This window comes from Carcharhinus amblyrhynchos, chromosome 12 (genome assembly GCF_965287045.1).
Source record: "Carcharhinus amblyrhynchos chromosome 12, sCarAmb.v2.hapA, whole genome shotgun sequence".
NCBI classification, from domain to species: Eukaryota; Metazoa; Chordata; class Chondrichthyes; order Carcharhiniformes; family Carcharhinidae; genus Carcharhinus; species Carcharhinus amblyrhynchos.
Window position 1 is genome coordinate 49903119 of NC_137335.1, and position 26934 is coordinate 49930052.

The 26934-nt window shown below is 45.0% G+C and overlaps 1 protein-coding gene across 3 annotated transcripts in view; it reads left to right on the forward strand.

The window, feature by feature from the left end:
• Positions 1 to 26934, forward strand: part of vash2 (vasohibin 2) — a 134846-nt gene that overhangs the window by 20540 nt on the left and 87372 nt on the right. For all 3 annotated transcript variants that reach the window (XM_080200506.1, XM_080200505.1, XM_080200507.1), the window contains exons 2-3: positions 4390 to 4478; positions 9013 to 9069. In XM_080200506.1, the coding sequence (XP_080056632.1) occupies positions 4390 to 4478; positions 9013 to 9069 (146 nt within the window). The remainder of the gene's footprint in view (positions 1 to 4389; positions 4479 to 9012; positions 9070 to 26934) is intronic.

Below are 26934 nucleotides of genomic sequence, written 5' to 3' on the forward strand. Positions count from 1 at the left end.
GTTCCTCTTGGGACATCCAATAAACCATCCCAAACTGAGCCATTCACCCTTATGCGTGTGCATCCCCTTTGTGCCTCTGTCGTGAGTGCAGCCACTGAGGAACCACTGGAGAGGAACACTAGTCTAGGCAAAGCCAACTGCAAGGCACTGCATCCAGGTCCTCTGGTGGCATTGACCATCATCATGGCCACCTGCTTCCACTGGCTTTTCATCACCCACTTATTAAAGAGCTCCTGCCACACCCCTCCTCCACCCCCCTCTCCCCACAACCCCACCCCCAGTGCAGATTCTGGTACCTTATGGTATATTCTCTGGTCTTTGCACCACTACTCCAGCTCTTCATCTCCTCTGCAGACAGTTTTGGATCTTCCATCCTGCTGTGGGGAATTCAAAAAGGTGGCCAATTTATGTCTAAAAAAATTTAGACTTTTTTCAAAAAATTCACAAAAGGCAAGATCTCTGTTCAAAAGACGTAACAAAGTTTATTTAAAAACATAAAGTCGAACAGGACAAACAAAACATAAACGTACGCTCATTCTGGATACCTTCCAAAGGGTTAAACAGCTCAGGTTCAGAGTTGTAAAACCTCTCTGAGAGATCTGGGCACTTAGCCAAATTACAAATCAGTTATAAGATTCTGTTATCTATAATTCCGCCTTCCATTAGCTTAGGATCGATTTCATTTGACAATTATACATCAATACACACTTTGTCAAATACTCTGGCCATTCACAATTTGCCACCCAGCACAATGTTTTTCTACTGGTTTATTTAATACGGATATCACACTCTATCTTGGCAAAACTAACATCCTGGTTGCCAGGCACCCACAGACGCTCTCCCCAGAGGTCAAAATGAACTTTCCCATCGACACGTTGCCTGATGAATAGACACGTGAACTTTGGGCCTTAGGTATGTATCTATTCTGGGTCTAGACAATGAATGCCGCTATTCATAAAGTTACAACATTTGTTCCACATATGCAACATTTATCATACCTCTTTCTGCTATCTAAGGAATATTCACCCCATGGTTTGAACCTTCTGACCTAAACCATTATACATTGTGGCATCTTGTTCTTGGCCAAAGTGAACAATATATTAAAATACATTCAATGCTTTGGTATAATACTTTAAAATCATGCTAACTTATTTTAATACTGTTACTGCATTCACATGTGAGCAAACTGTCCATATCAACTTGTTATAAAGAATCGTTTAACCCCTTCTTGCTATCCTGTCTCCTCAAAGACTGCATCTGTCTGTGAATCTAACTAACTGATTGGAAATTCCCTCCTACATAGCCAGAATACACATTGCTTTTAAGAGGTGTGATCTGACTTGAAGTGTTGCAGACCAACTCCTAAGTGGTGCTAAGTTGTGTGTGTGGAGGTGGAGGGGCTCATGTGGTGTGCAGCCTCTCTACAAGATGCTCACCACCATTGTTATAATTAGCAATCAGTGTGAGATTAGTGCATTGCCTGCAACACTTTAAACTGAGGCAGGTTAATCAGACATCGCCATCCCCATGCCCAGTTTCCAGAGTTGTCCAGTTTTGGCTCCAGTGCTTCCCTCAGTTCTCTCATTTATCCTTTATTTATCTGAAACATGGTGAAATATTGTCACGGCATTGTTCCAAAATTGCTGCAAGTTCCAGCGAGCTGTTCAACTGTGAAAATATTAGGGATGGCACGGTGGCACAGTGGTTAGCACTGCTGCCTCACAGCATCAGGACCTTGGTTCAATTCCGGCCTTGGTCACTGTCTGTGTGGAGTTTGCATGTTCTCCCCGTGTCTGCGTGGGTTTCCTCCAGGTGCTCCGGTTTCCTCCCACCGTTCAAAGATGTGCAGATTAGGTGGATTGGCCATGCTAAATTCTCTCTTAGTGTCAGGGAGGCTAACTAGGGCGAATGCATGGGGTTTCGGGATGGGGTCTGGGTGGGATTGTTGTCGATGCAGGCTCGATGGGCTTCCTTCTGCACGGTGGGGATTCTATGATTCTATGAACGTAACAGCCTCACAGGATCCATTTTTGTCCAGTGAGCACTCATGCTGATTTCCGTCAAAGGTAGGGTGACTTTTTTTCTCTTCCTGTCTTGTGTCTGTGCACCACCTGGCCCAAAATATTTACTAGCTGTCAAACAGACCAGAAAGCAGATTTTGTTACTCTAAGTTCTCAGACCACCTTTGGATCTCAACCTGTAGACACTTTCTGCACTCTTACTATTCAATCCAGCCTAAACTCCCAGCCAGCACTTCCCAAGTTGCTGTTTAAAGATTCATTAAATATTTGTGATCGCTATCTGCTTTTGTGCACGTACCTGAAGATTAATTGATGCTGTGAATTTTATCTGCACAGACTGATTGCTGCCCAGACCTAAACTATCGCCCGCCTCCAGCCTTGCATGCTTCATCTCCTATTTCCCCAGTCTCTGCCAGAAGTGATCGCACATCCGCTCCACTTGTTTTTTGTCACATATGCCTTCCCTATTCCACACCCCAGTTAGCATACTCCCCTGCCATTCTCCTATCCTGTCCTCACTTTGGGACTGAGTGCCTCTGAGACAGAGGCCAGCCTCAGGTTCCCTCTGTTGTTTACTAGGATGCCTGAGCCATATCTGTCCCCCCCTCCTCCCATCAGCAGAGCAGCAACTCCCAATTGCCTCCGATCTTGCTTCAGACTTGTCTTTCACTCAGTCTACCAGAGGTTCACATGTTTAACTTCATCATACTCTTTCATATTCAGCACACAAGCTTGAAATATACAAGGGGAACCAGTCACCATGCTATCAGAAAGGTCAATGTATATCAGATAATCTTTCAGCCACGATGTGTGGGGCCCTGCATTATGCAAATAAATTTTGTTATTTTACCCTGCTTGACGTAAGTCTAGGATGGGTTTATAATTTGAGCAATTCATTTAAATGAATTGACTGATTTCCTTTGTTGCTTCTTAGCTTTTGAGGGGCATTTCAATTTTTTTTTCAAACCACCTGATTGTGCTATCTTCTGGAGGACTTGTGTATCCCTGTCTCTGAGCCAAAAGCTCTGGGTTCAAGTCCCACTCTGGGGCCAGGATTCTCGTTTGTGGGATCTTCAGCTCCCATTGAAAGCACTCCCCCTCCCGCCGTAGTTACTCCAGTGAGCGAACATAACAAGCCATTGACTTTGGCAGGGCTGGAAGACCCTGCTGATGTCCAATAGTGAGCTGTCTTTGCCTCCAGAAAACCCGCAGCGGGGTGGGGTAGAGGAGGAGGAGGGCAAGTGCAGTGGTAGCGGAAAGTCCCAGCAACCAAGGACTAATTGTTCAACGAAGGAATGCTCAAGACAGATTAATAATCAGCCTGTCAATCTTTCCAATGCTTATCCACCGATCTCCAAAGGGAACGAGGTCTGTGTGAACATAGCAAACAAGCAGTATTACCTTCAGGCATCTCTTGCAGGAAATAGCAAACTCTCCTGGATGATCTAGAAATTAAAATCAAGTCATAACTAGTTACCAAATTCCTTTCTAAGGCAATAAATGCTGGTGTGTCATCTATACAGACATGAAATGCAGTTCTAGTGGCATTGGCCAATGGACTGCAAGAGAAGCTTCCTGCTTTTCATAATGTTCAGCTTTAAAGCAGATTTGCAACATTCAAATAAGGCTACATGATGTTCCGTTCTAAATGTCTCTGTTGTGCAGTTGTGAATAGTGTCACGGTTTGGGCATCAGATAAGTTTGAGGAGCTTAACTTCTGCACGCGTAATAGGGAATACCTTCACTCATTTAGAGAAGAGGATCAACTTTAATTTATTTTACAAGATGTAAAATCATTGGGACATGCCCATGACTTTTTTGAAGCTTGCTCCTAGCTTCATAAGACTCCACACCTTGTAAACTCAGCCCTAATTAGCTAATGCATATAAACAATTAACAATTATAGATTAGGGGAGGAATCTCTCAATGCTCAGCCGAGGTACTGTTGCGGGAGTGTGGGCTTCCTTAGACATTAAAGTGATATAAGTGACAGTTTTGAAATCTGGCATAAATGGTGAGACTTTAACTACCATAGACATCCCTTTTTGGTCTTTCCTTGCCTCTGTACTTGAAACCTGTTATATCTGTAACTTCTGGTTCTGTTGAAAGGTGATCAGCCTGCAAAATTGACTCTGTTTCTCTCTTCACAGATGCTGACAGTCCTGCTGACTATTTCCAGCATTTACTGTTTTTATTTCCAACAGCTGCAGGATTTTTGCTCTTGCTTTTTGGGTTTCTCTGTTTGCATCTTTGTCACATTTTGTTTTTTCGCGTTTCCTGTTTCCCATTGCTTGATATGTACAAATCAAATTTTAAACACTTGAAGATGATATCTTAATTATAACATTTGCCCATTGTATTCTTTCAGCCTCCAGTCCCATCACTGCCAAAATACAAGCCATCCACATCAATCCCAGAATGGCTGCGCACAATACAAGGCTACATGAAACTTCTGCAGTATCCTTTCTACTTTAAGTTTTGAACCAGCAAGTTAGCTGTGGTGCTCAGTGTCAGGAGATAAATTAATCTGTGGTATCCATTTATGGGGCTATGCTGGAGGTTAGATTTGATGCACATCAGACCTCGATCTCGAATGCTAATTCCACATTCCAATCATTATTTAATTACTTTGGAGAGGATTCTATGATCTTGTTCATTCCCATTGCCAGTGAGAATGGAGAATGGTGTTCGGCCAAAACTCCATTCACTGCAACGGCATCAGAAAGTCCAGCCTTGGACAAGGTTGGAGGTTTCTGTTGTTTGGTTCTAACTACCCTTAACTATATTATTGCCAAAGTGATTATTGGTCCTTTAAACTGGGGTTCTTTTGATCACTGGCAATTAACATCATTGACTCTCTCAAAGTTGCCTTTAATAACATTGCAAACACTAAATAATGGAATTGTGGTCTTTCTAAAGTAAATGTTCCATGTAACTCAGACTATCTGCTAAGAGAGCATTTAGAAATAAAGTTCATTTTTCCTTTGGCTTCTCACAGGATACTGTCAAACATTGATACCAGAAGTGTATATGTAGCTACACTCCTTATTCATGGTCTGTGCAATGTATTTCTCTCTGAACCAATTTATTGACTACTGATCCAATAAGCACAATGCATTACTATAAATACAGTCCCAGTTTTAGGGAGGGTTGTTATAAAAGAGTTCTTTTATTATGGTTCCCAATTATTGTGTACCACAAATAGATAGAAATACCTTGCAGCAACAAGCATCTAGAACATAGAACATAGCTCAGTACAGGCCCTTCGGCCCTCAGTGATGTGCTGAGCTATGTCCAATCCCAAGATTGAGCTATCCCACTCCCTACAACTCTGGTGTGCTCCACATGCCTATCCAATAACCGCTTGAAAGTTCCTAACGTGTCCGACTCCACTATCACAGCAGGCAGTCTATTCCACACCCTAACCACTCTCTGAGTGAAGAATCTACCTTGGACATCCCTCCTATATCTCCCACCATGAACCTTATAGTTATGACCCCTAGTAACAGCTACATCCACCCGAGGAAATAGTCTCTGCACGTCCACTCTATCAATCCCTCTCATCATCTTATAAAACTCTATTAAGTCGCCCCTCATCCTCCTCTGCTCCAAAGAGAAAATCCCCAGCTCCCTCAACCTTTCCTCATAAGACCTACCCTCCAGACCAGGCAGCATCCTGGTAAATCTCCTCTGCACTCTCTCCAATGCTTCCACATCCTTCTTATAGTGAGGTGACCAGAACTGAACACAATATTCCAAATGTGGTCTCACCAACGTCCGGTATAGTTGCAGCAAAACCCTACAGCCCTTAAACTCAAACCCCCTGTTAATAAACGCTAAATCACATCTATCACTTTATGCAACTGTTATATATTTGGCGTTGTTGTTGTGTTTTTGCGCTGTCACTTTAGAAGTCTAATCACGTGAATAGTTTGTGACGTCATCGGCTGCTTCATGGGCTTTGGCTCAGTCTGAATCAAGCATTTGTAGAGTTAACAGCTATTTAATAAAGTTCTGTTGTTTTTTGCACCCAATCTTTTTTTTATCCTACAGGTGCAGTATATAACAATTTAGTAGATGATTCAATGATTGATTGCAAAGATCTAAGAGATCCTTTATTGTGTCTGTCTTGAGTGGTCATCCTGAATCTACACGGGCAATTCTAACCATGTGATTGGAGCCTTGTCCAGTTCACCTATCACCCTTGTGCTCATTGGTTTACACTGGGCCCCATTCAGATAACACTCAACTTCAAAATTCGTGCCCTTGGGTGGAACTTTTCCAAAATTGCACCAAATGCTGGATTGGGCAGGAAAAGCTGTGTGAATCTCACCGGTTTCACTGTCACCTTTTCTCACCTGATCAAACAGCACTCTGTGCAGTTTCGAAGTGCTGGTGAGGATCAGATAGCCAGTTGGGGGGGGCAGAGCCTAAACTCAGCAGAAACTTGAGATTCTGAAATCGGGGTGCTGTTTTTAAACAGTGTCCCAATCCCAAAGTTATATGTAAGGCCCCCCCCATGGAGGTCAGGGACTCCCCCCTCCCCCCCACCCTCTTGTGCATTCACAGTGGGCCACCCCACTCCCCCCCACGACCCATCACAATGCCAACATCAGGGCACACCCCCACCACCACCACCACACCAGCATCGGGGCATCCTTCCTCAGCACACCACCAATGCCAGGGGGCACTGCAGGGTACCAGGGTGCAATTCCCAGTCTTATCCATCAGACCCTGGAGCCTCCAAGTGCCTCCGCACCCTCAGTGTGGTCGTTAAAACAGGTTTTGCTTTTAAAAACCAGAAGTGATTCGCACCAGCATAACATCATGCCACCAGGATGGGAGGATATGGCTTGGGCGGATGCTATGGCGTTGTCAAGCTCTTTATTTATATTGAAATTGATTCAAGTTCTTGGATATCTGGTTCACGCCCTCACTAGATGTGAACCTGATCCTGTCACCATTGGTGGCGGGGGGTGCGTGGTAGATCACAACCCAAGATCTCACTGGTGGAAATCCTGTTTTAGCCCTCTAGTGAGATATAACAGGATTCAGCCCACAGCGAATGTGGCTGCTGGTTCTCGCCCCTGGTTTCTGAATCTCTCTGTGGCCTTGCTTGCCCTAAGTCGAGTCTCCTCCAATTTTTGCAAGGCCTTGCCTCACCCTATCTCTCGTCTGTTCCAGCCCCACAACCCTCCAACACATCGGCATTCCTTTAATTCTGGCCTCTTGTGCATTCACAATTATAATTGCTCCACCATTGGTGGCTGCGCCTTCAGTTGCCTAGGCCCCAAGCTCTGGAGTTCCCTCCCTATACCTTTCCACCTCTGCCTCATTTTCTTCCTTTTTAAGCCATTCAATAAAACCCACCTCATTTACCAACCTTTTGGCTGTCTTTCCTTGTATCAATGTATATGCCTCATGGTCGTATTTTGTTTTACGAAGCTGCTCCTACGATGCACCTTGGGTCATTTCATTATCTAAAGGTGCTGTGTAAATTTAAGTTGTTTTTATTAATCATTCATTATTATATTGAAAGCACCTCTGGTTCTGATACCCAACAGCTGACAAAATATATTTTTGATATGCTATTTTCTAAAATACTCAAGGGAAGATGTGATTGAGTTGCTTTCACTTTAGTATTTCATGGTCAGCTAGGTTTCATGTACGTTATTTACTGGTACCTTATTAAATAAAAGAGCTTTCACAAGCACCAGTTTCTTAATAAACCTACTTGGTTAATGGAAGAATAAAGAAAAACAATACAATGTGCTTAGTGTTTGTCTTTTCTATGTTCTGTGTTCTTTTACAAGCTTCTGTCGTTTGCTTTATTTATTTGATAATTACATTTCTGATTCAAATTAATTTTGTTTTTTATTCAAAAATTCCATTTTTGTTATTAATCTGTTCATTGAAAACATGACTCCCCTTTCTCCCTCTCCTCCGTGATCTCTCAACAGCCATCTTTTTGCACAGCTTCCTTCAGTGCACAGCACAGGGAGAACAACTAAGGTTTTGTAGGCGACCAGTTTTGTCGGTGCTGATAGGCGGGCAGGCTGCGTTAGGCTGTTTGATCATTTCCTCCTTCCAGTTTTAAGCCTCTGTTGCCAGGGGATCCTGTTCGTCAGTATTCAGCGGTCAACAAAGCTCATTGTCAAATGAACCGAGATTTAAATGTCAGAATGGCTCAGGAGTTAAAACTACAGAATGAAATGTGCTACCACGCCACGCTGTATTTAAATACACAGTGTTTGGTTGCACTTTTATTTTTCACAGCAGGCAACCTTTAAAAATGCATTCAGCATTGAACTAACCATGACAGATCTCCAGGATCTTTGCCAGTATTTTTCTTACATGCTAATACTGTCCAACCTAATCTGGTGTGGCTCTTCCACAGTAGGTTCAAATTCACCTTTTTTGTTCTTTGTATAAGACAGACACCTCTTGTTTGGCTAAATTGAAATCGACTTCATTTTATAAAGACCATTCTGCAATTTCATAGAATCCCTACAGTGCAGAAGGAGGCCATTCGGCTCATCGAGTGTGCATCAACTCTCCAACGGAGTATCTTACTCAGGCCCACCTCCCACCTTATCCCTGTAACCCCATGCATTTACCCTGCTAATGTCCCTAACATACACATCTTGGGACACCAAAGGGGCAATTTAGGGGCAATCCACCTAACTCGCACAGACACATGGGGAGGAAACCGGACCACTTGGAGGAAACCCACACAGACACAGGCACAGGAGAGAATGTGCAGACATCACACAGTCACCCGATGCTGGAAGTGAACCCAGGTCCCTGGCGCTGTGAGGCAGCAGTGCTCACCACTGTGTCACTGTTTGTGGAATAATTTTGGATGATGTACAACCATGAAAGAAGCCCAATAATATCGGGTGTGATTTCTTTGGCTTCTGTCTCTAAAGGCAAAACAAGCTGTTCCACTAAGGCTCAGTCTGTAACATTTCCTTAGCTTAATAAATGACAGATACAATCACACTGGGACCCAGTTCTTTGAGATTAAGAAAATCAGACCTTTGAGTTGGTAAGTAACAACTTTGACCTGTTGGGAAGTCTAATCATATTTCAGAGCACTTTTGGGGCTTGACAAAACTTTCAGAAAACGTGTACAATTTTTAACATTTGTTTTTATTTGGGTAAAAATGAGATTGTTTGAGTCAGGATTGCAAAAAACTTCATAAACGCATTTTCACACACTGTTCTGCGATAGATGTTTGATAAATAGGCTTTAGTACAACAGGTCCCATTTAGATTTCAGTGTTACGATGGACTTTAACTTTTTGACAATATCAGGTGATGTAGGGGAATGAAAACTTTCATGCATAAATAACCACGACAATGGCTTTGTTTATTTCTAAGCATGTCCTTTAAAGCATGTTCACATTATTATTGTTGTTTTTCACAAATACATCGATTTCATCTTGGGTACGATGTCAAATGGAAAACTCTCTGAAGAAAATAAAATTAGCTGCAAATTTTCTTTGCCTAAAAATAGATTTTATATTTTGTAATTGTAACCTCAAGATATTAATTATTTTGAAGACAGGAAACTGAAAGAGATGCTTTTTTTTCCAAAAAGGCCTGTTACGTGTGGATCATATGAGATTATATATCCCACTTGACTTCCCATCACATAGTTCACAGAGAATCAAAACCAGAGACAAAATTTAGTGTCCCCACAGCCCCACCTTTCACCTTCCCTCAGCTGGGTCTTGAGACGGGATGGGGGGCAGGAGACAGCTGTGTGGTCAGGCAGACAGGTTTGGGCTGGAGGTTCCACTATCTTCCCACCTTCTTCAGGGCAGGAAGGCTTGAGCGTGGCCTTCCCATCCAAGGCCTGTTGAGGTAGTTAAGTAGCCAGTTGAGGGCCTTTGTCTGCCACCAGTTGTATTTGACATGGAGGACTTGAGGGGCCATGGGGCATAGAGGATAGGAGGGGCCATGGACGTGGGTTGGGTTTGCAGACACTTTCTCCTGAGGTGGGTGTGCTCAGCTACCCGTATTGAAGATGTAAATCCAGCCATTTATCTATAATGCTTCCCTCCCTACCCATATTAGACTCAGTGAAAGCTATCATACTTTAACTGCCTTCTGGGACCTATAGGCCATATGAGTGACAAGCAAGGAGCTGCTAGTATAGTCCACCAGCCTGATGTAGCAAAACCAACTACTCTATTCAAACCTGGGTACATACAAGGTTTATGAGAATGCATCAAATCAAGCTCCTGGTGTCAAAATGGAGTTAGGCCATGTGGGTTAACCTTACTGAAATGTTGCATGCCTCCCATATTCAAATTGACAATTTGATTGTCAAACTACCACGAGTGTGACCTGGGGGATTGGACAACCGTTATAGATGTATATCCAGCACAATGTTGGAAATACAGAGGAGGAAAACAGAGACCAGAAACAGAATGTTTATGTCCAACTTTTTAAAGTTAAAGTTTATTTATTTAGTGTCACAAGTAGGCTTACATTAACGCTGCAGTGAAGTTACTGTGAAAATCTCCTAGTTGCCACACTCCGGCACCAGTTCAGGTGCACTGAGGGAGAATTTAGCATGACCAATGCACCATCTTTCGGATTGTGGGAGGAAACTGGAACACCTGGAGGAAACCCATGCAGACATGGGGAGAACGTGCAGACCCCACACAGACAGTGACCCAAGCCAGAATTGAACCCAGATCCCTGGTGCTGTGAGGCAGCAGTGCCACCATGCCATCCTAACTGCACCTATGTATCGACACACCATCCACTGCACTTTGCTGATTGGCGCACAAGCTCAAGTTACATTTATCTGTTAACCTTGCTGATGCTCTTAAGGATAAATAGATACTAAAAGCTACCAAACGTGTATCCTCAAAGCATGCAAAACCACAATTGCTCATTTCATAGAATCATAGAATGGTTTCCTTCTGTACTGTAACTATTTGGCCCCCTGTCTGTACCAGCTGTCTGCCACAGCAACATAGCTGGACCCTTAACCTTACCCTTTCCGACTATATGTTTCCCTTCAGTTGCTTATCCAATTCCCTTTCAAAACCATGGGTTGGATCTGGATCCACCATATTCCCAGGCAGTGTTTAAGTTTATTTATTATTGTCACAAGTAGGCTTACATTAACACTGCAATGGTGTTACTGTGAAAATCCCCTAGTCGTCACATTCTGGCGCCTGTTCGGGTACACTGAGGGAGAATTTAGCATGGCCAATGCACCTAACCAGCACATCTTTCGGACTGTGGGTGGAAAGTGGAGCACTCAGAGGGATCCCACACAGACAAGGAGAGAATGTGCAAAGCCCACACAAACAGTGACCCAAGCCAGGAATTGAACCTAGGTCCCTAGCTGGTGGGAGGCAGGAACAGTAGGGGGGTAGGGGGAGATGGGAGCAGTGAGGGGGGTGAGGTAGCAGTGCTAACCACCCCGATCCTAACCACCTGCTGCATTAAAGTCTTATACTGCCTTTGGGTCCTTTTGCTTTTGAAAGGGATCAGCAACCACCACAAAACCTAGGATGTCTTAACTTTTCAAATCCAGGAAGAAAAACAAATTGGGACAATTTTCAACTGGAGTTTTCCCACTGTAACTCTGGGGAAAGAGTTATTATAGATAGTGGGAGACTCCAGCCACGGGTTGGAGCCCTGTCTCCCTGACTGAAAATGAAGGGGAGGGGGAAGCCAGGAAGAGGAGGATGTAGAGTGAGGGCAGGAAAACGATACGGAAGGGGGAAGGCTGGGAAAAGACAGAGGAGAGGAGGAGCAAGCTTGGGATACAGGAAGAGGAAAGCTGAGGTGGGAGCAGTTCAAGGGCAGGAACACCCAACTTGAACTATTTGGAAGCAGCAATCACTGATTTACACCAAACACTCAGCTCTGGAACTCCTTCACGAAAGGCTGGGAATAACTTGAAAAATAGCCTTTTGTTTCTTTCCCTTTATGTCTCTTCCTTTGGAGTATCTCGTTGTCATGCTGTTAATTCAAACGTGTTGAAATTCCAATGGTCTTTGTACTAACTTACCCAGTTTATGATCAATTTCAATCCCTGCAATCAAAACATTGAGCTGTAAAAACTGGAGCATTGGCACACAGATCAAAACTGACACCAATACAACCAACGTCCCAGGTAGAAACAATAAAAATTGCCTTGTAAATTCTTAGTGTCAATTAAGAGTGTGATTCAGCGTAATATTACAAGGAGGTAGATTACATGAATTGGATTTGAATATAGGCAAATGGGAGGTCATCCATTCAGGCCTAAAAAGGGAAAACTTTCTGAATACTGGGCTGGTGGGAGGTGGGAGCAGTGGGGGGATGGCTGGAGGAGTGGGGGTGGGGGGATATGGGAGCAGTTGGGGGGTGGTGGGAGGCAGGAGCAGTGGGGGGTAGGGGGATATGGGAGCAGTGGGTGGAGGCGGGAGCAGGGGGTGGGGGGAGGCGGGAACAGTGGGAGGGCTGGGTGGGAGGTGGGAACAGTAGGGGTATGGGGAGATAAGAGCAGTGAGGGGGGGGTGGGGGAGGTGGGAACAGTGAGGAAGTAGGGGGAGGCAGGAGCAGTGGGGGGGGGTGGAGGACATGGGAGCAGTGGGGGGGCTGGTGGGAGGAGGGAACAGTGGGGGGGCCGGTGGGAGGTGGGAGTAGTGAAGGGCTGGTGGGAGGTAGGAGCAGTGGGGAGGTAGGGGGAGATGGGAGCAGTGGGGAGGTAGGGGGAGATGGGAGCAGTGGGGAGGTAGGAGGAGATGGGAGCAGTGGGGAGGTAGGGGGAGATGGGAGCAGTGGGGAGGTAGGGGGAGATGGGAGCAGTGGGGAGGTAGGAGGAGATGGGAGCAGTGGGGAAGCTGGTGGGAGGCGGGAGCAGTGGGGAGGTAGGAGGAGATGGGAGCAGTGGGGAAGCTGGTGGGAGGCGGGAGCAGTGGGGAGGTAGGGGGAGATGAGAACATGGGGAGCGGTGGGGAGAGGCGGGAGCATTGGGAGGGTCGGGGGTGCTGGGAGCAGTGGGGGGGTGGGGGGAGGCAGGAGCAGTGGGGAGTGGGGGAGGCTGGAACACTGGGGGTTGGGGAGAGGCGGGAGCAGTGGGGAGGTAGGGGGAATTGGAAGCAATGTGGGGGGTTGGGGGAGGGGGAGCAGTAGGGGGTGGGAGGAGGTGGGAGCAGTGAGGGGATGGAGGAAGGCAGGAGCAGTGAGGGGATGGAGGAAGGCAGGAGCAATGGGGAGGTGGGAGCAGTGGGAGCAATGGGGAGTGGGAGGAGGCAGGAGCAGTGGGGGGTTGGGGGAGGTGGGAGCAGTGGGGGGTTGGGGGAGGTGGGAGCAGTGGGGGGTTGGGGGAGGTGGGAGCAGTGGGGGGTTGGGGGAGGTGGGAGCAGTGTGGGGGTGGGAAGAGGTGGGAGCAGTGGGGGGTTGGGGGAGGTGGGAGCAGTGGGGGGTGGGAAGAGGTGGGAGCAATGGGGAGTGGGAGGAGGCAGGAGCAGTGGGGGGTTGGGGGAGGTGGGAGCAGTGGGGGGTTGGGGGAGGTGGGAGCAATGGGGGGTGGGAAGAGGTGGGAGCAATGGGGAGTGGGAGGAGGCAGGAGCAGTGGGGGGTTGGGGAGGCGGGAGCAGTGGGGGGTTGGGGGAGGCGGGAGCAGTGGGGGGTTGGGGGAGGTGGGAGCAGTGGGGGGTTGGGGGAGGTGGGAGCAATGGGGAGTGGGAAGAGGTGGGAGCAATGGGGAGTGGGAGGAGGCAGGAGCAGTGGGGGGTTGGGGGAGGCGGGAGCAATGGGGGGGCAGGAGCAAAGGGGGAGGCGGGAGCAGTGGGGCGAGGGGCAAAGAGACTTGAAGATCTATGTACAAAGATTACTATAATACCAAGAATAGTCAAAAAGGATTGCTGGCCTTTGTACCTAGAGGACTGGTATATAAGGGTTCATGGGGTATAGGTGTCACTGGAAAGGCCAGTTTTTGTTGTCCACCATAAATTGCTCTTGTTAGACCCTTTCAAGAGGCAGTTAAGAATCAGTCACATTGCTGTGTGTCTGAAGTCACATATGACCAGACCAGTTAAGGGTGGCAGATTCCATCATCCACGGATTTCTATAGCCTTCCAGCACACTATAGTGGGCCAAAGGTCCACAGCCATTTTAGTGCATTTAAACCATAATCCTGGAGGAGCGCAACAGGAGGGTTGCATAGTAGTCTGAAACCGTGATATGTCAGATCCCTGACTTGACTCAGAATCTCTGTTGCCCCAAAAATGATTAGCAGTGTTGGAGGGTGGAGTGACCCAGGCTGCAAATTTCTTCAACTACAGCTTGGGGAATGAAGTGCATTAACCATCAGTGCACCTAGTGAAACCAGATATAGCGGTCTGCCAGATGCAGATTTGGGGCACTTCTGCGGCTCCAGATGAATAAAAGCTACTGACCATTAGTTAGAGGTGCCTTTGCCCGTTTAATCCTGTGATATTTTTCATTGCAAGTTGCTGCAAGTGTGAGCTGGTAACATTGCAGTGAGGGGAAACCGGGAATCTGGGACCAGTTCTGGCTTGGCTGCGAAGGGTTTTTAAAAATTTAACATTCTGTCCTGAGCGCCATCTATCTCACTGACCTTGAGTGGCCAGCTTCTGCTGTTTTAAGGGCTGGGGGACCTTCTATTGGCTCTATAAGAACCGTCCCAGTGTCCTTATTGAAGGGTGAGCCCAACCTCTAACCAGTAATTGGCCAATTTGGGAAAGACCACAAATGAGTGACAGAGTCAGGCTTCTGGCCTTCATTCGAGCCTGATGGTGGAGCATTGAAGCATGCAGGGAAATTCCTGCTCCTCATTTCTCTCTCCTTTGATGCCATTGGAGGTTATCCAATGTCAAGGTTGATTCCAATGTCCTTTGGGTATTACGATCTGACAAAATGGTGAGTGGGAATACAAAATTCATTCAACGTAGTAGCAGATCCCCTGTGTTGCTTTACAAATTTTATTGATTGGCTGTTAAATAAGAACAAGTTGTTCAGAATGCCTTGTGCCTTGGCAAGAGTTCCGACTCACAGAGGACCATAAAGCACAGGTAAAAATGGGCTAAAGTCAATGAGAATTTAACTGATATCAAGTAGGTTGGAAAACGTTGTGAATCAGAATGAATTCCCCTGTCAGCTCATAAGCGAGCAACATTTTTAGCATGTTTTGCATTTCTAATTAAGTGTTATTTTTTGTGCATTTATTCCTCGAAGTGGGCAGTCTTGGAAAGATGCGATCAATACGCATCCTGAGTTGCCCTGAGGAAAAGAAAGAAATCTGTGTGGCACAGCAGAAAGGACAGTCTGTAACCATAGCAACATCTCTCCTTTGAGAGCTGCTCGGGATATTCCGCTGTCTGCACAGCAAACACAAATAACTCAGCCCTGCAGCTGCTCAGGAATAACAAAAATAACTTCACCTGAACAGTCTTTAGCCATCGCCCAAAATACACATTCTTGCCTTCTGATAAATAACATGTACAATCCGTGGAATCACGTTGCTTTTGTCACCCACACCTGAACAATGAGCTCTGATCTCACAATCTCCAAAGTAACGCCACACGAGTAAAGAGCATTACACTGGTGCTGAAATCACCACGTTAGCATTTAGCCATACAACCTAAAACTTGGAAGTTGCTGTTGTATTTGTAGAGTAGGCGAAAAAGTGGATTTACTTTTGGAAGATAACTGTGCGACTCACTCATGATTTTACATTCTTAAATAACACAATGACCTTACATTGAGAAAAGAATTTTTTTTTTGTTTCCACAGAATTTTTAACTTGTATTTTATGTTGCTAGAAATTTCATGGAAGCAAAATGACCAGGATCTGATCAGAATTTGGAATATGGCTGCATAGTTACACAGTCTTGTGGTGCCTTTTTAGCATTCCTGCCTCTAGGCCAGAAGCTCTGGATTCAAGTCCCACTTCAGAACTTAATGGATACACCTCCTGTGATCAATATATGGCCAAACGTTTCGATCTCGGCCTGTAAACCTTTCCAATACACTTGATGGCAGGCAATAAGAGTGGGAGAATTTCCTGGTCAGCCACATGGCACGGTGATTAGCACTGCTGTCTCACAGCGCCAGTGACCCCAGTTCAATTCTGGCCTTGGGTGACTGTGGGTGTCAAGTTTGCATGTTTTTCCCTTGTCTGTCCGGGTGCTCTGATTTCCTCCTATAGTTCAAAAGTTTTGCAGGCTGGATTGATTGGCTATGGTAAATTGCCCATTAGTGTCAGGGGAATTAGCACAGTAAATATATGGGGTTACAGTGATAGGGCCCCAGTGGGATTGTTGTCAGTGCAGGCTTGATAGGCCGAATGGCTTCCTTCTGCACTGTAGGGATTCTATGAAAGCAACAGCAAGCCACTGCGATGCTTGGTCATGAATGATCATGGACCAATCTAATGGAAGTCCATGCTTACCTAAGCCCTCTTAGAGCATGGTACATGAAGGAGGGGGCAAAAGTTAGATACATGTGCTGAAATTTTACTGTTCTGCACGGGAAATGGAGCAGGCGAGGGGCAGAGCATGGGAAGGTTCGTTGACTTTGGGCAGGATTTTACAGTTTCAGGATGAGCGAGGCTGTAAAACTCTGCCCATGATATTCACAGCACAGAAACAGACCATTCTGCCCCGTATGCCCTTGTATCCTTCTTCATTTAACCCCATAGAATTAGAGGGATATACCTTTCTCCTTCATGAGTTAGCACTTCCAGTTGAATAGATCTATACTTTTCACCTCAACTGTTCATTTTGGTAGTGAGTTCCATATTCTTTCCACTCTCTGGGTAGTTTCTCCTCAATTCTCTTTTGTATTTATTAGTGACTGTTGTGTTTCTGGTCTTATCAGCAAGTGGAAGCGTCTTCTCTATGTCTACCCAATCAAACCATTTCATAATCTGAAACACCTCTATCAACTCACCTGGGGACCCACTGTGGGGGTGCAGCAGGCTAGCAAGAGGTTCATTGTTTGTTGGTGGGACTGGACAATCCCAGCCACTGGCAGGGCTGTAAAATTCCAGCCTGTATGTGTAGAAATTAACCCTGGTGCCTTCTTCACTTAATTAAAGGCCTTATTAATCTGTGTCACTGGGCTGGTCTTTCATACTCACCACTTCTTTGCCCTTATCTTCCATTTGGATATGCTGGGTTTTTGTTGAGCAGGGGGCCAAGTGAAGGGGTGTCTATATATTGCACTCATGGAGATCTGGTCTAGAGGGTGTTGCCACAGAACAATGCTGTCCAATAGGTTCTTAAGTTGATTTTCAATCTCCCATGGCCGCCTATGACTTTTGGCGCCTGGATGAGCCCATATTACATGTGGTGGTGGAATGTGAGAGATTGCAGTCTCTGTTCTATTATTTCTTTCCCATTTCCACATCAATTCCATGATTTTGATATTTGGCCATTGAGTGGGACAGGTAATAGGGATGGTGGTTGGCTAGTCATTGGATCATCCCATGGGCCTGCTTCTGGGCCCAGCCAAGATGTCCATCCATAGGACCTGTTTGGACCTGGCCTGAAGGTGGTGACTCCGGTTGCCAGCGTCTGTTCCACAGCTTGGCCAATGCCCTGGTAGCCCTGCAGAAGGAGTACATGATGTATGCTGGTACATTCTGAAACCAGTACTGGAGTGTAGACATGGAATATGCTATTGTGACTTCAATTGCCAATTTCCTTTGTTTATTGATAATTTGAGTTTTTAATTGTCTTATTTGCTCTTTAAAAAGGGAGCACTTCCAGATTACTTTTACTATGTTTAACAGCACTGGGATGTCATTCTAATTAGTCAGTAATAAGAGAAGAAACAGCAGGTAAGGAGTTAAAATCCAAGGTCATATGAAAGAAAGCCATCAATTCAGAGAGGAAACTGGTTAACTGCATTGAGTTTCATCAGGTCCAAGAAATCAATGGAATTCGTGGGTGTGGATTTCTTAAATGGCCAGAATCACATTGAAGATTGTCTTCCAATTGATAATTTAGATATTAGATAATAGGATTAAATTTTTATGGCTAGCCGATGATCCAGTGTGAGGTAGGAATAATGGTCACATTGGCCAGTCCCAGGAGCAGACCCATGACAAGATGCACTGACAGGACAGACTCCCCACCGCACTAAAATGGAGCTGTTGTCCTTGGAATTGTTCAGTAAACTCAAGTGGAAACCAATGAGTATTCAACTGCTAATATTAAAGAAAAAACAGAAATGCTAGAAACATTCTGACATCCTCTGTGAAGAGAGAATCTGAGTTAATAGAGGTGATTTATGAAGCCTGCAAGAACTGGAAACTTGCATGTATTAGGCTTGAATTAGTCGGGAGTTGAAATTTTAATTTTTCCAATGATAAGTTGAGATGCAGAGAATAAGCCAGCATTACACCAGCCTGTGCCAGGTCCCCACCTGTAATATATTTGCATGCCATGAGTACTCAGTGCAAAGAAAACACTCTTTTAATGTTAGTCTTACCTTAAGGCTAAAGCCAATGGCACAGGAGAATTTCGTTGAACCCAGCTCCCATCCATTTCAAGGCGGTGTGCACTCGTCTGTGCACTTGCCTCCGAGCTCAGCGGCTTTTCTTGTCGAACTCTGTTGGACAAAGGAGGGAAGCAGGAGAATGGCAGTTTGCATGGAGGACTGGGGCTGGCAAGGGTGGTTTTGGGGTGAGGAGGCAACTGGGTCATGTGGAATAGGGTCAGGGCCATGGAGGAGGGATCAAAAGGAGGACAGAGGATGGGATCAGGAGCCTGGAAGTTATAGTCTTGGAGGTTTACAGCATGGAAAAGTCTCTTTGGCCCAACTTGTCCATGCCGAACACTTGAATCATAGAATCCCTATCGTGCAGAAGGAGGCGGCTTGGCCTATCAAGTCTGCACCGATTCTATGACAGAGTATCTTATGCAGGACCACTCCCCACCCTATTCTCATAACCCCATGCATTTATGTCATCAGTCTCCCTAACCTACACATCTTAGGATACTATGGGTTATTTAGCATGATGTGCAGATGCCGGCGTTGGACTGAGGTAAACACAATAAGAAGTCTCACAACGTCAGGTTAAAATCCAACAGTTTTATTTGTAGCAAACACCACGTTTGCTACAAATAAACCTGTTGGACTTTAACCTGATGTTGTGAGACTTAGCTATTTAGCATGGCCAGTCGACCTAACCTGCACAACTTTGGAGTGTGGATTTATTTCCCTAACTCCCCTGTCACCATCAATGTGAGCCAACCGTGAGGTATGCCAGTACGTCCAGCTCTCTGACTAAGCTAGTCCTGTTACTCCTGTTTACTGCTCTTTCTGTGCGGTTGTACACAGTAAATGAGGGAAAGGATCAGGATTTTTCCGATTCATCATCCAGCCTCCATTGAATATCCCTTAACACTTGCAATCAAAGCTCATTCATGAAGACTGGGAATGTTGCCGAGGTGCCAGATGGCAGTGTGGGGGAGCCAAACAGTTGCCGAAGCTGCCACTTTTAGGAGAGGAGGAAACAGGGTAGAAAATGAGAAGATAACCTGAAGCAGTTTAAGAAAAAGAAGACAAAGCATCTGTGGAGTGCTGTTGGGGGAACAGTCTGTAGCTATAGCGACATCTTTCCATTAAGAGCTGCTTGAGATACTCTGCAGATCAAACATAACTCAGTCCTATAGTAGATCAGTAATAAAAATTAACCATCTGGATAACCATCACCCAGAGAACGCGGTATCTCCTTCAGAAAAACTGTGTTCAGATAAACAACATGTACATTCAGTGGAATGACATTGACATTACTTTCTGTAGCTCTGAGCATTCCGATATACTTTCTTATACAAACCAGCATAACAAATGCTAAAGATAAAAGCACTGGACTAATTCTCCTGTACAAAATTCACGTCATTTCTTTTTTCACATTTAACCATAGTTATAATCCCCACAGAATCATAGAATCCCTACAATACAGAAGGAGGCCATTCAGTCCTTCGAGTCTGTACTGACCACAGTCCCACCCAGGCCCTATTTCCATAACACTACACATTTACCCTGCTAATCCCCCTGGCACTAGGGTCAATCTTAGCATGGCCAATCAACCTAACGTACATCTTTGGAGTGTGGGAGAAAACTGGAGCACCCGGAGGAAATCCACACAGACACAGGGAGAAAGTGCAAACTCCACACAGTGACCCAAGACCAGAATTGAATCTGGGACCCAGGCAATCTATGAGACAACAATGCTAACCACTGTGTCACCATGCCACTTTGGAGACTAATAACCTTTAAATAAACGGGGAGATAATGTTGTAGTGGCAATGCCACTGCATTAATAATCTAGAGGCCAGGCCAATGCTCTGGGGACATGGTTCAAATCTCATCATAGCATTTAAATTCAATTTAAATTTAAATACAAATACTAAATCTGTAATATAAAGCTAGTCTAAGTAATAGTGACCTTGAAACTATCAGTGATTGCCACTAAAACCCTAATGTCCTTTAGGAAGGGAATCTGTCATCCTTGTCCAATCTGGCTTACATGTGACTTCAGATCCATAACAATGTTGCTGATTTTTAACTGCCCTCTGAAATGGCCTAGCAAGCCATTCAGTTCAAAGGAAGTTAAGGGCAATAAATATTAGTCTTGCCACAATGCTCAAAAAAAAATACATTTTGAACAGTTAATAGCTAAAATAATGATGTCAGGATTTTATGTTTCAAGATCCTTAATGTAAAAAAATGACGAAAATAACTATTAATTAAACACTATCTTTGTATGCTATTTATATTTTAAACCACAGAAACCAACTTCTTATTTTTAGTCCAACTGAAAGACCACACTTCACATATATATTTTTCATTGGCCAGAAATGTCCTGCCATTCACGTTGGTGGCATCTTCCAGTCCCACCAAAGGTGCACATCCACCATGGGTTTCCAGGCAACAAGGGGTAGGTGCATTAAATGGGGAACCCTGTTGACAATGGTGGGATCAGAAGATCCATGGGCTGCCTTGGGTTGCTCGGTAAATGCCGCTCACTGTTCTTTTTGTAACATAAGAACATAAGAAATAGGAGCAGGAGTAGGCCATCTAGCCCTTCGAGCCTGCCCCGCCATTCAATAAGATCATGGCTGATCTGTCGTGGCTCAGTTCCACATTCCCGCCCTCTCCCCATAACCCTTAATCCCCTCGCTTATCAAAAACCCATCAACCCGCGTCTTAAAAATATTTAGCGAGGCAGCCTCCACCACTTCAACGGGCAGAGAATTCCAGAGATTCGCCACCCTTTGAGTGAAGAAGTTCCTCCTCAACTCCGTTCTAAACTGCACCCCCCCACTTATCTTGAGGCTGTGCCCTCTAGTCCTGCTGTCCTTTCTGAGCGGGAAGAACCTCTCCACCTCTACCCTATCCATCCCTTTCATCATCTTATACATCTCAATGAGGTCCCCCCTCATCCTTCAATTTTCTCAGAATCAAATAATTCTCGGCTCCTAAGAGTTTATTTCTGTCCTTTTCTGTCAGCCTGATAATTTGCAATCTTAGAATTGTCTTTCACACTGAGGTTTTCTTTTTCCTGGAAACACCCTCTGTAACCCAAGCTAAGTGACTCTTCCAGCCTCATTTTAACTTCCTGTGAACTTAGCCTTCTCTATATGGGTGTAAGCTTCCACTTACATTCCTGTGCGGCAAACCACTGAAACTTTTTTGACTTGTGTCTGCTCCCTCTCTCCTGGCTCCACACAGACTCAAAGAACAGTGATTCAAGGAAAGCCTAATGTCTGACCTTTATATACCTTTTTTCTGAATTCTTTCCCAGGGCAACATGAATCACATGGGCTTTATATTTAGGTGGAAGTGCTAATTAGCTATCCTTAAGAGCCCAACTCTCTTTCATCTTAGGACTAAGCGGATAGTTTAAAGCACAAGAACCTGATTTTCTCAACACTTTCCTAGGATTTTAGAGACTCACAATCTCCACTATTCAGACACAGGCTGCTACCATTATCTCCAAGCGTAGATAAGAACATAAGAACATAAGAACATAAGAAATAGGAGCAGGAGTAGGCCATCTAGCCCTTCGAGCCTGCCCCGCCATTCAGTAAGCTCATGACTGATCTGTCGTGGCTCAGTTCCACTTTCCCGCCCTCTCCCCATAACCCTTAATCCCCTCTCTTATCAAAAACCCATCAACCCGCGTCTTAAAAATATTTAGCGAGGCAGCCTCCACCACTTCAACGGGCAGAGAATTCCAGAGATTCACCACCCTTTGAGTGAAGAAGTTCCTCCTCAACTCTGTTCTAAACCACCCCCCCCTTTATCTTGAGGCTGTGCCCCCTAGTCCTACTGTCCTTTCTGAGCGGGAAGAGTCTCTCCACCTCTATCCTATCCATCCCATTCATCATCTTATACGTCTCAATGAGATCTCCCCTCATTCTTCTAAACTCCAACGAGTACAAGCCTAGTTTATTCAGCCTCTCCTCATAGCTCAACCCCCTCAACTCCGGCATCAGCCTAGTAAACCTCCTCTGCACTCCCTCCAAGGCCAAAATATCCTTACGTAAGTACGGCGCCCAAAACTGCACACAGTACTCCAGCTGCGGCCTCACCAATGCCCTATATAGCCGCAGCAAGACCTCCCTACTTTTATATTCAATCCCCCTCGCTATGAAGGCCAGCATCCCATTAGCCTTCCTGACCACCTGCTGCACCTGCAAGCTGGGTTTTTGCGACTCATGCACAAGGACCCCGAGGTCCCTCTGCACCGTCGCCTGCTGCAGCTTTTCTCCACGTAAGTAATAATCCTTCCTACCATTATTCCTACCAAAGTGGACCACCTTGCACTTGCCAACATTAAATTCCATTTGCCAGTTCCTGGCCCATTCGCCCAGCCTATCTATATCCTTCTGCAGACTCTCCACACCCTCCGCGCAATTTGCCGTTCCACCAATCTTGATGTCATCAGCAAATTTCGACACCATACACTCGGTTCCCTCCTCCAGATCATCTATATAAATGGTAAATAACTGAGGACCCAGCACCGACCCCTGAGGCACTCCACTAGTCACCAACCGCCAATCCGAATAGCACCCATTGACCCCCACTCTCTGCCTCCTATTTGACAACCAGTCCTCTATCCACGCTAACACCCTACCCCCAACTCCATGTTCCCTGACTTTCTGCAATAACCTCTTGTGAGGTACCTTGTCAAACGCCTTCTGAAAATCAAGAAAGACCACATCCATATACTTTACACCTTCTACCAGGTAAAATGACCTAAGCCTTTCTTTGACATTTTACAATCATACCACCCAGGGTTACTGTCAGGCAGTCTGAGAACAGATTATTGGACCTCTTTCATTCTTAACTTCAATTTAAATACATACTTCCAGAATGTGACAACCTTATAAACCTCATACTTGTAACACAATACAAGGTGGAACTTTAAAGCTGTCTCTTGTATTTGTAGATTTCAATATGGAAATTCATTACACATGAAATACGCCTGTTTTATCAGACTTATAAAAGAAGTTTGTGATACTAACAAAAGATTTCACACTCTTAAGTACAGTAAGTCCCTGTTTTAAGTTGTTCTATTTTAATGTTAGTCTTTAACGTTATTCGGAGCTCCCTTCGTGGAGGTTCCCCTTATCTGCAAGCGGGGAGTTTCCTCTGACGTTTGTGGGGGAACAGTTCTCCTTATCTGTTGGAGAGCATTTCCCCTTATGTGTGGGCTGAGGATTTGCTCCTCCTGGTGTTTGTTAGGGGAGAGTTCCCCATATCCATGAGGCAAAGGTTCATCTGATGCTTGTAGGTTGGGGTGGGGGATTCCCCTTATCCATGGGACGGGCAGGGAATGTTGCTCTGGTGCTTTGAGGAGGCTTCCCCTTATCTGTGGGGCAAGGGTTTGCCCAGGTGTGTATAGGGTGGTTCCCCTTATCCATTGGGTGAAATGTTGTCACAATACTTGAGGGGGGAAGGGGGTGTTCCATTTATCCATGGAGGACAGGGATGTTGACCAAGTGATTGTATAGGGGATTGTGGTTCCTCTTAGCCAAGAGGCATGGGGTGCCCCAATGCTTCTGGGGGTTCTCCTTATCTGTGGGGTAGAGTATTTCTTCCAGTGCAGAACGGGTCTCCCTTTAAAAACAGTTCCCGATCTCTCTTAATGTGGCCTTGCTGGCTCCATCAGGCCCCTCCCTGCCAGTGTGATGCCGAAAACCACCTCCAGATGTTTTGTGCACAGAGTGCCAGAGAATCTGGAGAGAAAGGTTGGAGTGGTGCACACCAGTTTTCTTGCCCCAGCCAGCGTTCTGTGCACAAGAGTGCAGAATTCCACTTACTGGCTGTAATGGGAAAAATGGTTTGCTTAACATTGTTTCGTTTAGAAGTTGCACTTTTCAGGAAAGCAATACAAAGTTAAGCGAGGACTTGCAATATCCTGATGGTGACAAATGGATTTTTGTTGCTATTGAATTTTGAATTTGTGTATTGTTAGAAATATCATAACAAATAGTTAAAAGCTGAGGGTGGACAAGCAAAAGGCCTCAGCCCAGAGAACAGACAGGATGAGCGCAGTACAGTCCGTGATATTGATTACTAAAGTTTATTTATTAGTCACAAGTAGGCTTATATTAACACTGCAGTGAAATTACTGTGAAAGTCCCCTAGTTGCCATACTCTGGTGCCTGTTCAGGCACACTGAGGGAGAATTTGGCATGGCCAATTCACTTAACCTGCACATCTTTTGGACTGTGGGAAGCAACCGGAGCACCCAGAGGAATTGCGTGTAGACACAGGGAGTATTTGCAGATTTCGCACAGACAGTGACTCAAGCCGGGAATGGAACCCGGATCCCTGGTGCTGTGAGGCAGCAGTGTTAACCACTGCCCCACAAGATTACCCTCAACCTTCTAAATCCAGGGGATACAAGACACCTTATAACTTAACCCATTTAGCTCCAATATTGTCCTTGTGTGAATTGAATGTAGTGCTCCAGTTAGGACTGATCAAGGCTATGTTGAAGCATTCCTCTCCTCCATACTACAGTGAGAAAAAATGCCAATATCACCATTCACCTTTGAGGTAGTTTATTCAATTCATTCCTGTACGCTAGCTTTAACAATTTGCATACCTGAGCATCCAAACTGCCTTTTATGTTATAAAATGGAATTGTGGCAGGAGATTCACTTGCAGCTTTCTAGGACACTCTAAGGCATTATCCCTTATCTCTGCACCGTGATAACACTGAGTTGTAATGGCACTGCAATGCAGACCTGGCTCTTTTGTTGTTCAGAGGAGACGTTGCAGTGATACTGCATCATTACTCAGTCACTTGGAAATGCAGCATGTGATGAATGACCAGCTCTCACTGCAGCTAGCTGTTTCAAATCTTATATATCTTCCGCTTTGCAAGTGGAAGCTGAACGGAGCTTTTTTTTTCACCTTCATAGCTCTGACTTGGAAGGTTGTATTATTTTCCGACTCTCATCTATTTTTAATTAATTTTCACAATTCTGGCTTTGGCATCTGCAGTGAATTCAGGGTACAGCTTACTGCAGGTCCGATCTTAGTCTGTCAAGGTCGATATTGATTTGGCAGGCACAACACCGCAAAGTTTCTCTCGCCCTCAGCTATACGTCGAGGTGAGATGGGGAGCCAAAAAGCTGCAGTGCAAAGGTGGTGACCTAAAGGTTCGCCAAAAAAAACTCAAGTGACTGAACAATCCGAATGGTACCCGCAGCTGGGTTTGAAGCTTATGGTTGGCCCCTCCAGTGAGAATTGAGCATTTGCAATCCGGTAAAAGCACTTTGGAAAAGTGGAGCATTCTGCATTGGCATTGTGAACAGTCTGTGCAGTATTTTTACAGATGTTTTTTCAATAAATGTCCCTTTAAGTTCAGGTTGAGGGGAATTCATTAGACACATCAGTAATATTCTTTGAACACAGAGATTTCATATTTACAGTATGAAACCAATTATTATGAGTCCTTCGTAATCAGAAATAACCTTTATATAACCATCGAGTTATATTTCTAGTTCTAAGACACTTTAATAAAAATGGAAAGTGTGTAGCTGGTCTGGCAGCATCTGTGGAGAGTGTAATTGCGAGATTCTCCAGCCTCCCAGCCACATGTTTCCCGCTGGCATGCGGTGGCACGTTGTTTGTTAGCAGTGGGATTCTCTGGTCCTGGGAATTCCCATTGATGTCACCCCATATTAGCAGAAAACCCATGGGCAGGGGTGTGCAAGTGGCAGGACTGAAGAATCCCACTGATGTGAACGGCTGGAGATTTCCAGCGCTCTGGTTTTATTTAAGATCCTCAGCATTTGCAATATTCTGCTTTTATCTAAGACTTCTGACTGGTGTCTTATCTGACAGTCAAGGTGAGGTCATCATCTTGTCCAAGCTTTGGTACAAATGGAACAAAGTATCTAGCATAATATCAAATTTGGGTATCTAATTTTATTCAGGGAAAACATTGTACTGTATGGCCTGTGTTAAGAACCATTGATGTTACTTGTGGGAGTGTTTCAAAACCCCAAAGGATAATTTGAAACACTGGTTCTTATGATGTATATTTGTTTGTTCCTCACATTATTCCAATGTACAATCCATTGAGGAACCAGTCCAGTCATTAGGTAAACAGTTAATAAAGAGGATTTATTAAAGTAAAAGAAACAAAAAATGCACAATAAAGAAGGTTAATATACACTTTGAGTCTTGAGTATATTAATAACTAAACGCACCATTTTATCTGAAATTACCTCTTGTTCCCAGAATATACTCATTTTCCCTAAACTCATTGTCGTACTCTCTTCCCCAAACAGCATCCACTTTATAGAGATAAGTTAAACCCACCTAGTAGTTACCATACACTACAGCTCTTTGGTGGGCAATTCTGGGAAAATACATTTTCCTGGTTCAGCAG